We start from the raw sequence: 11,052 nt of genomic DNA, 5'->3' as shown, positions 1-11,052 counted from the left end.
CCCCCCCCCCCCCCCCCCCCCCCTTCTCTCAGAGAGGGAGAGAGCACATGTGCACACACAAGCCAGGGAGGGGCAGGGAGGGAGAATCTAAGCAGGCTCCATGCTCAGCGCAGAGCCCAACACAGGGATCATGACCTGAGCTGGAATCAAGAGTCGTTCAATCAACTGAGTCCCCCAGGAACCCCTTAAATGTTTATATCAAGAAAGGAAGACCAAAGGAAAAAAAAAAAAAGAAAGTTGTGTGCCAATCATCTAAGTTCCTACTTTAAGAAACTAGTAAAGGATGGGGCGCCTGGGGGCTCAGTCGGCTAAGCGTGGGACTTTGGCTCAGGTCCTGATCTCATAGTTTGTGGGCTTGAGCCCTGTGTCAGGCTCTGTGATGACAGCTCAGAGGCCTGGACCCTTCTTCAGATTCCGTGTCTCCTTCTTTCTTTCTGCCCCCCCCGCCCGCTTGTTCTTTCTCTCTTTCAAAAATAAACGTTAAAGGGGCGCCTGGGTGGCTTAGTTGGTTAAGCGTCCGACTTTCGCTTAGGTCATGATCTTGCGGTTCGTGGGGTCGAGCCCCGCGTCGGGCTCTGTACTGACTGCCAGCTCAGAGCCTGGAGCCTGTTTCGGTCTGTGACTCCCTCTCTCTCTGACCCTCCCCTGCTCACGCTGTCTCTCTCTCTGTCTCCTAGAAATAAATAAAACATTTAAAAAAAAAAAAAGTAAAAAAAAAAAGAAACTAGTAAAGAAGAGCAAATGAAACCCAAAGCAAGCGGAAGGAAGGAAATAATAAAAATAAGAGCAGAAATCATATGAGATTGAGAAGAGGAAAAATAATACAGAAAATCAGTGAAACTTAAAAGCTGTTTCTTTGAAAAGATAAATGAAATGAATCTATAATCAGATTAAGAAAATGTAGAAAAGATACACATTATAAATGACAGGAATAAAAGAGGGGGCATAATTGCATTCCCTACAGACATTAAAAGAATAATAGAGGGGTGCCTGGGTGACTCCGTCGGTTAAACATCCGACTTGAGCTCAGGTCATGATCTCGCAGTTTGTGAGTTCGATCTTCGCATTGGGCTCTCTGCTGACAGCTCAGAGCCTGGAGCCTGCTTCAGTTTCTGTGTCTCTTCCTCACTATGCCCCTCCCATGTTCATGCTCTGTCTCTGTCTCTCAATAATAAATAAGCATTAAAAAAAAAAAGAATAATAGAACATCATAAACAACTTGGTAAACAATTTCAACAGTTTAAAGGCTGTGGACAGCTTCCTTAAAGAAATAGTACCACCAGAGCTCCCTCCAGAACGTAATAGCTAGCGTAAACAATCTTAGATCTTTTGAAGAAGTTCAATTCATATTTAAAAGCTTCCAGCAAAGACAACTCATGGCCCACATTAGCTTCTTTGGTGAATTCTACCAAAGATCTAAGGACTCTACAAAAATGTGGAGAAGACATTTTCCAGCTCATTTTATGAGGCCATCCTTACTTTGAAACTAAACAAAAATAATACAGGAAGAGAAACTAACAAGACTTCACAAGAACTTAGATGCAAAATTCCTCAAGAAAATATTAGCAAATTAAATCCAGCGGTATATTAAGATAATGTCTCACGGCCAACTATGGTCATTTTGGGAATTCAAGCCTCATTCGTCCTTCAGAAATTAGTCAGTGTGGGGCGCCTGGGTGGCCCAGGCAGTTAAGTGCCCGACTATGGATTTTGGCTCCGGTCAAGATACCAGGGTCGTGGGATTGAGCCCCACATTGGGCTCTGTGCTAAGTGTGGAGCTTGCTTGAGATTCTATCTCCTTCGGGAAAAGGCAGAACTGTGGAGACCGTGAACATAGCAGGTATTGGTGGTGGGGAGATGGATGGGCAGAGTGCAGAGGACTCCTGGGGCAGTGACGGTAGTGTGATGCCGTAATGATGCATGTGTGTCATTGTATAGTTGTGCGAGTCCCTGGAATGTACAACACCAAGAATGAACTGTGATGGTGAACCATAGACCTGGGGTGACTATGGTGTGTCAGCGTAGGTTCAGTGATTGAAAGGGACATTCCACACTGCGGGAAGGGTTGCTGATAGGGCGGGGCAGAGGGTGCTTGGACAGTCTCTGTACCTTCCCCTCCACTTTGCTGTGAACTTAAGACTGCTCTGTAAAAATAAAGCCGTAATAAAAGATGGATCAGTGATATTAACAGATTAAAGAAGAAAAACCATGTGGTCATTTCAATAAATTCCTTTATGATAAAAATCTCTCAGTAAATTAGGAATAGAAAGGACCTTGGAAACTGATAAGGCTCCCTTAAAAAAAATCTATAGCTGATACGATTCTTAATGGTCAGAGACAGAAATGTTACCCCCCTAAAATCAAGGAAGATGGTGAGGATATTCGTTACCAGTCCTGTTCAGCCTCATGCTGGAGTCCCAGCCAGTACAGGAAGGCTGGGAAGAAAGAAGGGGCATCCAGACTGGAAGGGAAGGTGTAAATTGAATCAGTGTGCTAATGTCAGGATGGTCCTCATAGAGAATGCTAAAGAATATTTAAAAAAAAAAACCAAACCTCTTAGAACTAACAAGTAAATTTAACATGATTGCACGACATCAGGTCAATATTAAGAAATTAGTTGGATTTCTTTATAATAGCAATAAACAACTATTTGGGATTTGGAATTTTTATGAAATACCATTTACATAGAAAAAAGAAAGTACTTAGATGTGTGTCTGTTTATAAAATGGGTGCTAGGTTTAATGCTGAAAACCATTCCATATTGATGAAATCAAAGACCACCTAAATAAATGAAGAGAGATACTGTATTCATGGATTACAAAATCCAGTATTGTTGAAATGTCAGTTCCCCCCAGACTGATCTGATCTGGGGTGTCTGTGTAATTCCAGTCAAAATCGAAGCAGGAGTGTTTGTAGAAAACAGCAAGTGATCTCAGAGTCATGGGTTGGAGCCCCACTTTGGCCTCCATGCTGAGTGTGGAGCCTTCTTAGAAAATAAGAAGGCAGGCCACATGCTGTCAGAGAATATTGACAAATCATGTGACTGAGAAGGGACTGTATCCAGCTATGTAAAGAACACTCATAACTTTAATAATAAAAACAATCCAGTTTTTTTAAGATCAAAATATTTGAACACTTAATAAAATATATTTGTGTAGCAAATAAATATAAAAATGCCCATCATCTGTCATTACTGAAATTCAAGTTAAACCACATTGAACTACCATTATACACCTTTTGAACAAATTATATTTGTTTCCTGTGGCTGGTATAACAAACTGTTGTAACAAAGCCAGAAACTGGGGCTTAAAACAGCAGAAATTACTCAGTCACAGTGAATGCTGGAAGTCCAAGTTCAAGGTGTCAGCAGTGCTGCACTGCGTTCCAGGGTCAGTAGCAGAGACTCATTCTTAGCCTCTTCCAGCTTCTAGTGGCTTTTGGCATTTTTGGGCTTATAGTCACCTGTCTCCTTCATCGTCACATCCCCTTCTCTGCTGTGCCATTGTGTCTCTTTAAAAAAAAAATTTTTTTTAAACATTTATTTTTTGAGAGAGAGAGAGACCGCGTGTGCAGGGGAGGGGCAGAGAGAAGGAGGCACAGACTCTGAAACAGGCTCCAGGCTCTGAACTGTCAGCACAGAGCCCAACGTGGGCCCCAGCCTCACAAACTGTGAGATCATGACCGGAGCCGAAGTTGGACACTCAACCAGCTGAGCCACCCAGGTGCCCCATTGTGTCTCCTTTATAAGGACACCCAGGATGTCATTTAGGGGCCACCTGGATAATCTGATCTTCTCTCAAATCCTTAATTAATTACATCTTCAGATAAGGCAACGTTCATAGCCCCTGGGGAATAGGGTGTAGACTTATCTTTTGGGGGGGGGAGGTGCTGTTCAGCCTCCTATACCACTAAGCCAGACCACAAAATACACAGTACTCCGTGCTTATGACCGTGGAGGGCACCTGGAGGTCTCAGATGTTACCCTTGCGTGCAAAGTCCTACAACCGGTTTCTAAAAATGTCTGGCAGTTGTCACAGAGTTAAACTGACGTTTATTGTGCCATCCCGCAATGTCTCAGATATTTACCCAAGTAAAAGGAAAACTGTGTCATACAAAATTGTGAGTGTTTTTGTCACCTTTATTCATAATCACCCAAAATTGTGAACAGGCCAGCGTGTCCTCAGACTGGTAAATGGCTAAATGCTGTTACAGCAGCTGAGCCAGAAGTCGCGGACACATGTGGAAGGCTTTCAGGTGCTAGTTTAGTCATCGAGGCTGCCTTCAGATGCTAGGTGTGCGCCAGGCAGCATCCCCAGCCCCTGGCACCAGCCTGACCCCACAGCAGTCCTGAGAGATGCCGGGCAGGCTCCTGGTGCCCAGAGTAGCACGTATGACTGGGGAATGGGGGGCCAGGGCTGGGGCTCCGCAGCTGTACTGTCGGCCACTAGTTTGCACTGGTGTCCAGCTGACACACCACTTTTGGGTCTGTGTTGTCATTTGAGCTGCATGCCCATGTGTTTAGGCCCTTCCCTCCCGATGTCCTTTCTCCTCCCACCTGGAGACCGCTTTTCCCGTGTGCTCACTAACACCAATTGGGATTTATGTGCCTCATTCTCCTCGCAACCCTTTTCCTGTAAGGAATAGATGATAACGAGTACAGATTGAGCTTCACGCACAAGAGTAATTTATGCTTTTTAAGTATCCAACAACATTGGTTACCCAGGAAAACCTGCAGCGGTGCAGACACGGGCCTGTTTATTAGCAGTATCCCCAACGGCACACGGTATGGGAGGCCCTGTAATTCTCCTTTTGTTGCCCCAGTTTTCTGGTGGGGACCAGCTATCAGGGTTGTAGGTATAAGGAGCTAGGAGGTGTGGGGCACGGGAGGAAATCGCATGTGATCTCTCCTGATGCTATAGGGCTTCCCATCACGTTGTTGCTCCCCAGTGAGGTTTTATTGCACCTTCTTCCCATCCTTCCAGAAATGTTGATAGAATCGTATTTACATAGCTGTCATGTATCTACCTACATACTGATAGGGAGCACCTTGACTGATTTGTTTTGAAATCATAATAAAATTACCTTGCTTTGTTTCAAGATTTGAAGGCCATATAGAGATCTGCCCACCAGGCATGAGTCATTCAGCTTGTTCGGTCAACAAGAGTGTTCTAGAAGCTATCCGAGGAAGACTTGGATCTTTTCACGAACTTCTGCTTGAGCCACCCAAGGTAGGGCAGCTGTCTTAAGCGTGCTGGCCAGGCCAGTGACTTGCTGTAAATAGTTGTTGGAAAGTATATGAAGCTTCTGGGAAGTGGAACGGGCTGCGACCTGCACATCCCAGCTAGCCTTCCTGGTTGTCTGCACTGCTTTTAAGCGAGGGGCTTTTCTCTATATGTAGTGCCTACACTGCTGGAATCAAGATTAAGCAGAATATTTACCTACTTAGGAAACTCAGCGTTTAGTGGCTTTTTTTTTTCTTTCTATAAATTCTAGGCCCTTTTATGCCAGATAGTCCTCATGGCATGTCATTTTCACAGCTTTCAGGTAGTTAATCTTTTAGGAACTGATGTTTGAGACCGAGGTGCCTGAATCCGAGTTGGGAGTGGTGTATCAGTCTGATGAGTAGATGTCTTACTTAAGAAGTAAGTAAGTCACACTCGCCATGGTGTGACTCGGAGAGCTCACTTTCCCGCTGGGGCCTCCGCGCACTAAGCCAGCAGGGACTCAGGCAGCCCGCTGACACACGAGTGACACAGAGTGAGGCCCCCTAGAAGGGAGCCGCCCGCGGGCCGCGAGTGCTGTTCGTTCCGCAGCAGAGACCAGGTGCAAGTAAGAGGCTCTTCCTTTGGGAATCTCTCTGGGAGACGCAGGTCCGTGAGGTCCCCTGCCTGCCCGGTGCTTACGCTTTCCTGTTTCCTTCCTCCCTGTGTCATCGCACCCAGTGGCCTAGGCGTTGTGTGGGTCTTGTGGCCTCTACCATGCCAGAGGCCCTGGGAACCCTACGGTGCTAGTTTCTCCCTTCTACGTTAGGTGCTTGCTGTGTATTTCAGCGTTTTATGGAAGGGAACGTGATCGTTCGCGTCCATGACGCGGGGAGTCTAGTTCAGCCTCCAGACGGTCTCCTTAGATGGCTGACGCCACCGGTTAGCAGTCTTGGGCCCTGCCCGCGTCATGTTGTCTTACCTGTTGGGCCAGTGCTCAGCCCGTGCTTACCCGTCGCGGTTGGCGGCGCCCTTCGTTGCGCCTCGGGGGAGAAATAGGAGAGTCAGGGAAGGAAAAGAAAGGGTTGAAGGAGTAGGTGAAGCGGAGACACTGTCCCAGGTGGGAGTGGGGGAGCTGGGCGGGAGGGGGACGTGTGAGGCAGTGCCCCCGCGCACGTCTTTGCCAGCCCTCCCATGTCCTCTCTGCTTCCTCTCTGCTTGGACAGGAAGGCAGCGTGTTGCGTGGATCCTCACACTCTGCTCTCGCTTGGCCTTCCGCTCTTTCACTGCCAGGGCTCCAGGAGGTCGGTTCACACGCAGTTTTGCTAGAGGATGCGGCGCGAGTAGGTCCCGGAAGTGTTTTAACGCGCCCATCACTTAGAGCTGCCTCCCCTGGGGAGAGGCTGGAGAGGAGCAGGGGGGCGGGGAAAGGGCGGCCTCGCTGGCTGCCGGCTGAGCATTCGCCACCCTTGGCCCTGGGACTCGTGCAAGTCCGCAGTGTCCTGAGTGTCTCGTGTGATTCAAAGTGTGGAGACTCCCCTTTATGGGCACGTACAGGTTCGAAGTTGATCCTCTTCCAGGTTGTGACCCAGAGACCGCTTTTGAGTTTGCGTTATTCTCAGTTTGCAGAGATCGGGGATTGTGTTCCAGAACCGCTTGGAGCGTGTCTTAGGGTCAAGGTTTCCGGCCAGGTTTGGCGTATCATGCTTTTGTCCCCTTGAGTGTCTGTAGCTTTCTGCGTTCTTCCTGTGGCACTTTTGCTTGTCAAAGCAGGGGGACATTCCATTTCTTAAAAAATGTGTAGCCCAGGGAAGTGACTTGATCTTTCCCCCTCTCGGTTATTCCAACGTGTCTCCACAATCTCAAAAGCAGCTTTGAATTTTCTGTCAGATGGAGAATTCGGGCCCCAGTATCAGCAGGGGGAGCTTACAAGGTGTTCTGCGTTGGCACACACCCCTCCACCCTTTTGCTTGTTTACTGAACTGGATTTAATTGGAAAGCTTTTTCTTCCTCAGAAAAGCGTGATGAAGACTACGTGGGGTGTGCTGGACCCTCCCGTGGGGAACACCCGGTTGAATGTGATTAGGTTGATATCCAGCCTCCTTCAGACAAATACCAGCAGTATCAATGGGGACCTTATGGAGCTGAATAGCATTGGGGTCATATTGGTAAGATTTCCCCCAAAAGATCATTTAATTTGCCCTTGATGATCTGTAGATCTGCAACTCGCCAGGTTACAAACCTCACGAATTTCCAGTCTGTCATGACTTGTCCTGTTCTGAGCACACGTGGTCTTTCATATAGTTTTGCCTTGAGTTTATCATCAATTTTGAATGCTTGTACGTTTTCAGTATTTACGATTGCTGTGTGTAAAGAAGTATATTAGAAGATTTCAAAGACGATTGGGACCGACTTTTCCCTCAAGAATCTCAGTCTGGCACAGCTGGTTGAGGGGGATCACGTGAGCAAGAAGTGACTGCTGGTTACAGCACCGCGTTCTGCTCATAATTAGCAAGGGGACACGTGTTTGTCTTCTCTCCGCTGAGATAAATCCGTAGAACGGGTCTATATGGAGTCTTTTGAGTTGAGTCTAGATTCTCCCTTGATACAACTATTAATTATTCTGTTGTTGGTGGACAGGGAAAGGGAGAGCCCAGGAATTATCTGGACTCCCCTGACCCTCAAGTTGCCCAGCTCCAACGTTTGTGCTTAGAATCCACCTGNCACACACACACACACACACACACACACACACACACACAGTGCAGAAGGCATGGAATTAACGCCTAGCGGGTTTCCTGAGCCATCCAGCTCCTCAAGGGGAAGTTTGGACTCTTTGCACACTGCACAGAAGGTGGGGTCATGTCCACTTCCATCCATGTCTCATGTCATACTGGGTATAAATGCCTGTGTGAGAGGGAGGGTCTGTTTTTCAGATTGTGCCCAGAGAGGGGACACATTCTATGGCCAGTAAGTGGTGGAACCAAGATTCAAATTCACATCCAGATTCAGACCGATGAGTGCTCTGTCAGCCACACCGTTACACCACCTGGTGTCACGGAGATATTTTTAGCTATGTTTCAGCTTTGGGTTAAGTGCCGGCAGTGTAGGGATAGAGAGCAGGGGCATGTTGGATCAAGATGACCCGTTACAGGATTACAGTCTCTCCGGTGAAGTAGTAACCGTTGCCATCTGGGGACAGTTGGCCCTGACCTCTGGCTGGTGTGTAAAAGGATAGCGGTAGAACTTGTACCCCTGTCCCTGAAGTCATCAGTTGCTAGCCTTTGGTCATCAGTTGCTAGCCTTTTACTATATAGTAAGTACGCAGCTATTGTTAATCTGACAACAAATTTTATAAAACTCCTAAACGGGTCATTAATCACTACCTGATTTTGAGTTAAGGTAATCAGACTCAAAGAATGTCCTGAATATACATATACTTGATGCATTTTGTGTTTTTCGAAATGCTCTTTCCTTTTTGTGATACTCTCAACTTTTCGGGCAGTCTGGATCCCGTGTACTTTCTGGAGGTCCGCATGTCCCTCGCTGCCCCCCAGGCCTCTCTTGTTTTACTCCACTCACCAATAGTTCCATGAGTTTCAAATGCCTGAGTGGTGACTCTTGGTTAAGGTGTGAGTGCCCTGCAACTGGAGACTGTCTTTTTATCCCGGTCTTCTGTATGGCATCTAGCACTTTGCACCACACAGAGGCCATCAGTTAAAGGTTTGAGTCAAAGTTAAATTCTCAAAAATTTCTTTGAAAATTATTGGACACTTTCTGCACATAATGCCTGTATTCATTGCCTTGAAAATGTAAAAAGGTTTTCTCTTTCAGAAACTTAGGGTTGTCTCCCTGTGTGCATTGTTGTTTTCTACCAGATTCCGTGCGGTTGCTGGCATATTCAGTGTGCAGGTATCATGCTATTCAGTCTGCACAGTGGCATTTCGAACACCCTTTAACGTAAACTTGTTTTCCTTTTAAGGAGTCCTGGTGAACTAAGAACATATCATTTTCACTTTATTAAATCACTCTTTGGGGAGCGTAGAGGAGGGGCTTTAAACATTGCAGCTGAATAAAAGCGAGCATTGTTTTCTCTTGGTTGTAGGACATGTTCTTTAAATACACGTGGAACAACTTTTTACACACACAAGTGGAGATCTGCGTTGCACTGATTCTCGCAAGTCCTTTTGAAAACACAGAAACCAGCACCGTCACCGAGCAGGATGCCACGGGTGACAGTTTGCTGCTGAAACACGTAAGCTTCCCGGGTCTCTGTTCTGCTGCCCCCGATGATAGCAGCCTCCCTCGTGTGAGGTGAATCACTCTAACGGCAGGGGGTTAAGGTCAGAGTCCAGATATTTAACTCTCTTGTTTTCATCACCCTGTTAGGCAGTGAGTCTGTGAATCAAATCCTGGACCAAAAATCATTAGACAAACTCTTAAGAAAAAGTCTAAGTGGCCTTATTATTTGGTACAGACAATCAGGTTGGGGATTTAGAAACCCTTTGGAGAGCAAAAGAACCATAAAAACTTAAAGTCTGCAGATAGCATTTGACCAGTTGTTTTGGCTTGCCAGTTTTAATATTTTTAATTTGTTTTGAGAGCGGGAGAGAGAGTGTGCAAGCAAGGTAAGGGCAGAGAGAGTGGAGAGGGAGAGAATCCCAGGCAGGCTCCACGCTGCCACAGAGCCTGACTCGGGGCTCGAACTCTTGAACCACAAGATCATGACCTGAGCCAAAATCAGAAATCAACAGACTGAGCCACACAGGTGCCCCGGCTTGGCCAGTTTTAACACATGGGTGAAGGTGGGCAGAAGTGGGCCATGTGCAGTATTGAGTGAAATGTTCTGTGGGTCTGTTTCCTTTTGTTAACTGTGAGGTGATTTTACAAAGTTGGTCTGCAGATCTCTTCTCCCTCTGAAGGTCTGTGGTGGCACGAAACTTCCTAGCTCACGCGGGGCTCCTCGCAAACCAGGGAGGTGGGACAAGCTGGCGTAACCAAGTAGAAGGGGCAGAAGGGCAAGACGGTGACACTGGGTGAAACCACGTCGCACAACTCGACAGCGAAGGCAGCGTGTGTGGCAGTGCTGCTGCCTGTGCTTCCAAAGCACAGCGGGCGCCGCAGGGCCGGGACAGCTCTGCCAACGCGCAGCCTGCCTTCTCCTTTTGAATGTCTTAGCCAGTTTTCATGACTAAGAAAGCCTGGCTTTGCTTCGGGTCAGGGACTCGGTGGCAGCGGCACCTGCAGTGTCATCGTTTCCCAGCAGGTACGCTGCAGAAGGCGTGGCCGCTGTCGCCGTCGTGTCCTGGGGGCCGTGTGGGACTTTGTTAGCACATTGCAGATGAGGTAGCCGGTGGCTCACAGCCAGGGTTAGCTTGCTGGGTGATGACAGGCCACTGCCCTATGTGAGCAGAGCTCTATTTTGTTTTAAAACTTTGATGCCTTGACGTTATTTATATAAATGTTAACTGGAATATTCTTTTCTATTTCAGCTTTTTCAAAAGTGTCAGTTAATAGAACGAATACTTGATGCCTGGGAAATGAATGAGAAGAAACAGTAAGTAAACTGTTTTCTGATAGGAATTCTGTGTGATTTTTAACTTGAAGAAAATACCCTCCCTTGCCTTAGAGAACAGTGAGAATAACCGTGCTACAGACCACTTTACAGTTACAGTGGTTCTCTCCGGGTTGTTTAATCATAGCCATGTATTTTTAGATCCCCCTGTCTTTCTAGCTCTCTTGAGGGGAACCTAGGGGTTGGCTGCCTTTGAAACTTCCTGGGCCTTTGTGAAGAGCTGTTTCTCTGACAGTATGTGGAGTGGAAAGAAAAAGAGTCATAGAGTCAAGCCCC

General features: G+C 47.0%; 1 protein-coding gene across 15 annotated transcripts in view; it reads left to right on the top strand.

Annotated features, from left to right (window-relative positions):
- PPP6R3 (protein phosphatase 6 regulatory subunit 3) overlaps window positions 1-11,052 on the top strand; it is a 91,422-nt gene that overhangs the window by 43,253 nt on the left and 37,117 nt on the right. For all 15 annotated transcript variants that reach the window (XM_077766538.1, XM_077766536.1, XM_077766534.1 and 12 more), the window contains 4 exons: window positions 5,099-5,228; window positions 7,217-7,369; window positions 9,307-9,456; window positions 10,694-10,758. In XM_077766538.1, the coding sequence (XP_077622664.1) occupies window positions 5,099-5,228; window positions 7,217-7,369; window positions 9,307-9,456; window positions 10,694-10,758 (498 nt within the window). The remainder of the gene's footprint in view (window positions 1-5,098; window positions 5,229-7,216; window positions 7,370-9,306; window positions 9,457-10,693; window positions 10,759-11,052) is intronic.

Source organism: Crocuta crocuta, unplaced genomic scaffold, assembly GCF_008692635.1.
Source record: "Crocuta crocuta isolate KB4526 unplaced genomic scaffold, BGI_CrCroc_1.0 scaffold636, whole genome shotgun sequence".
Lineage (NCBI taxonomy): Eukaryota > Metazoa > Chordata > Mammalia > Carnivora > Hyaenidae > Crocuta > Crocuta crocuta.
The sequence above is the reverse complement of the archived record's forward strand: the minus strand, read 5'-3'. Positions and strand labels throughout refer to the sequence as shown.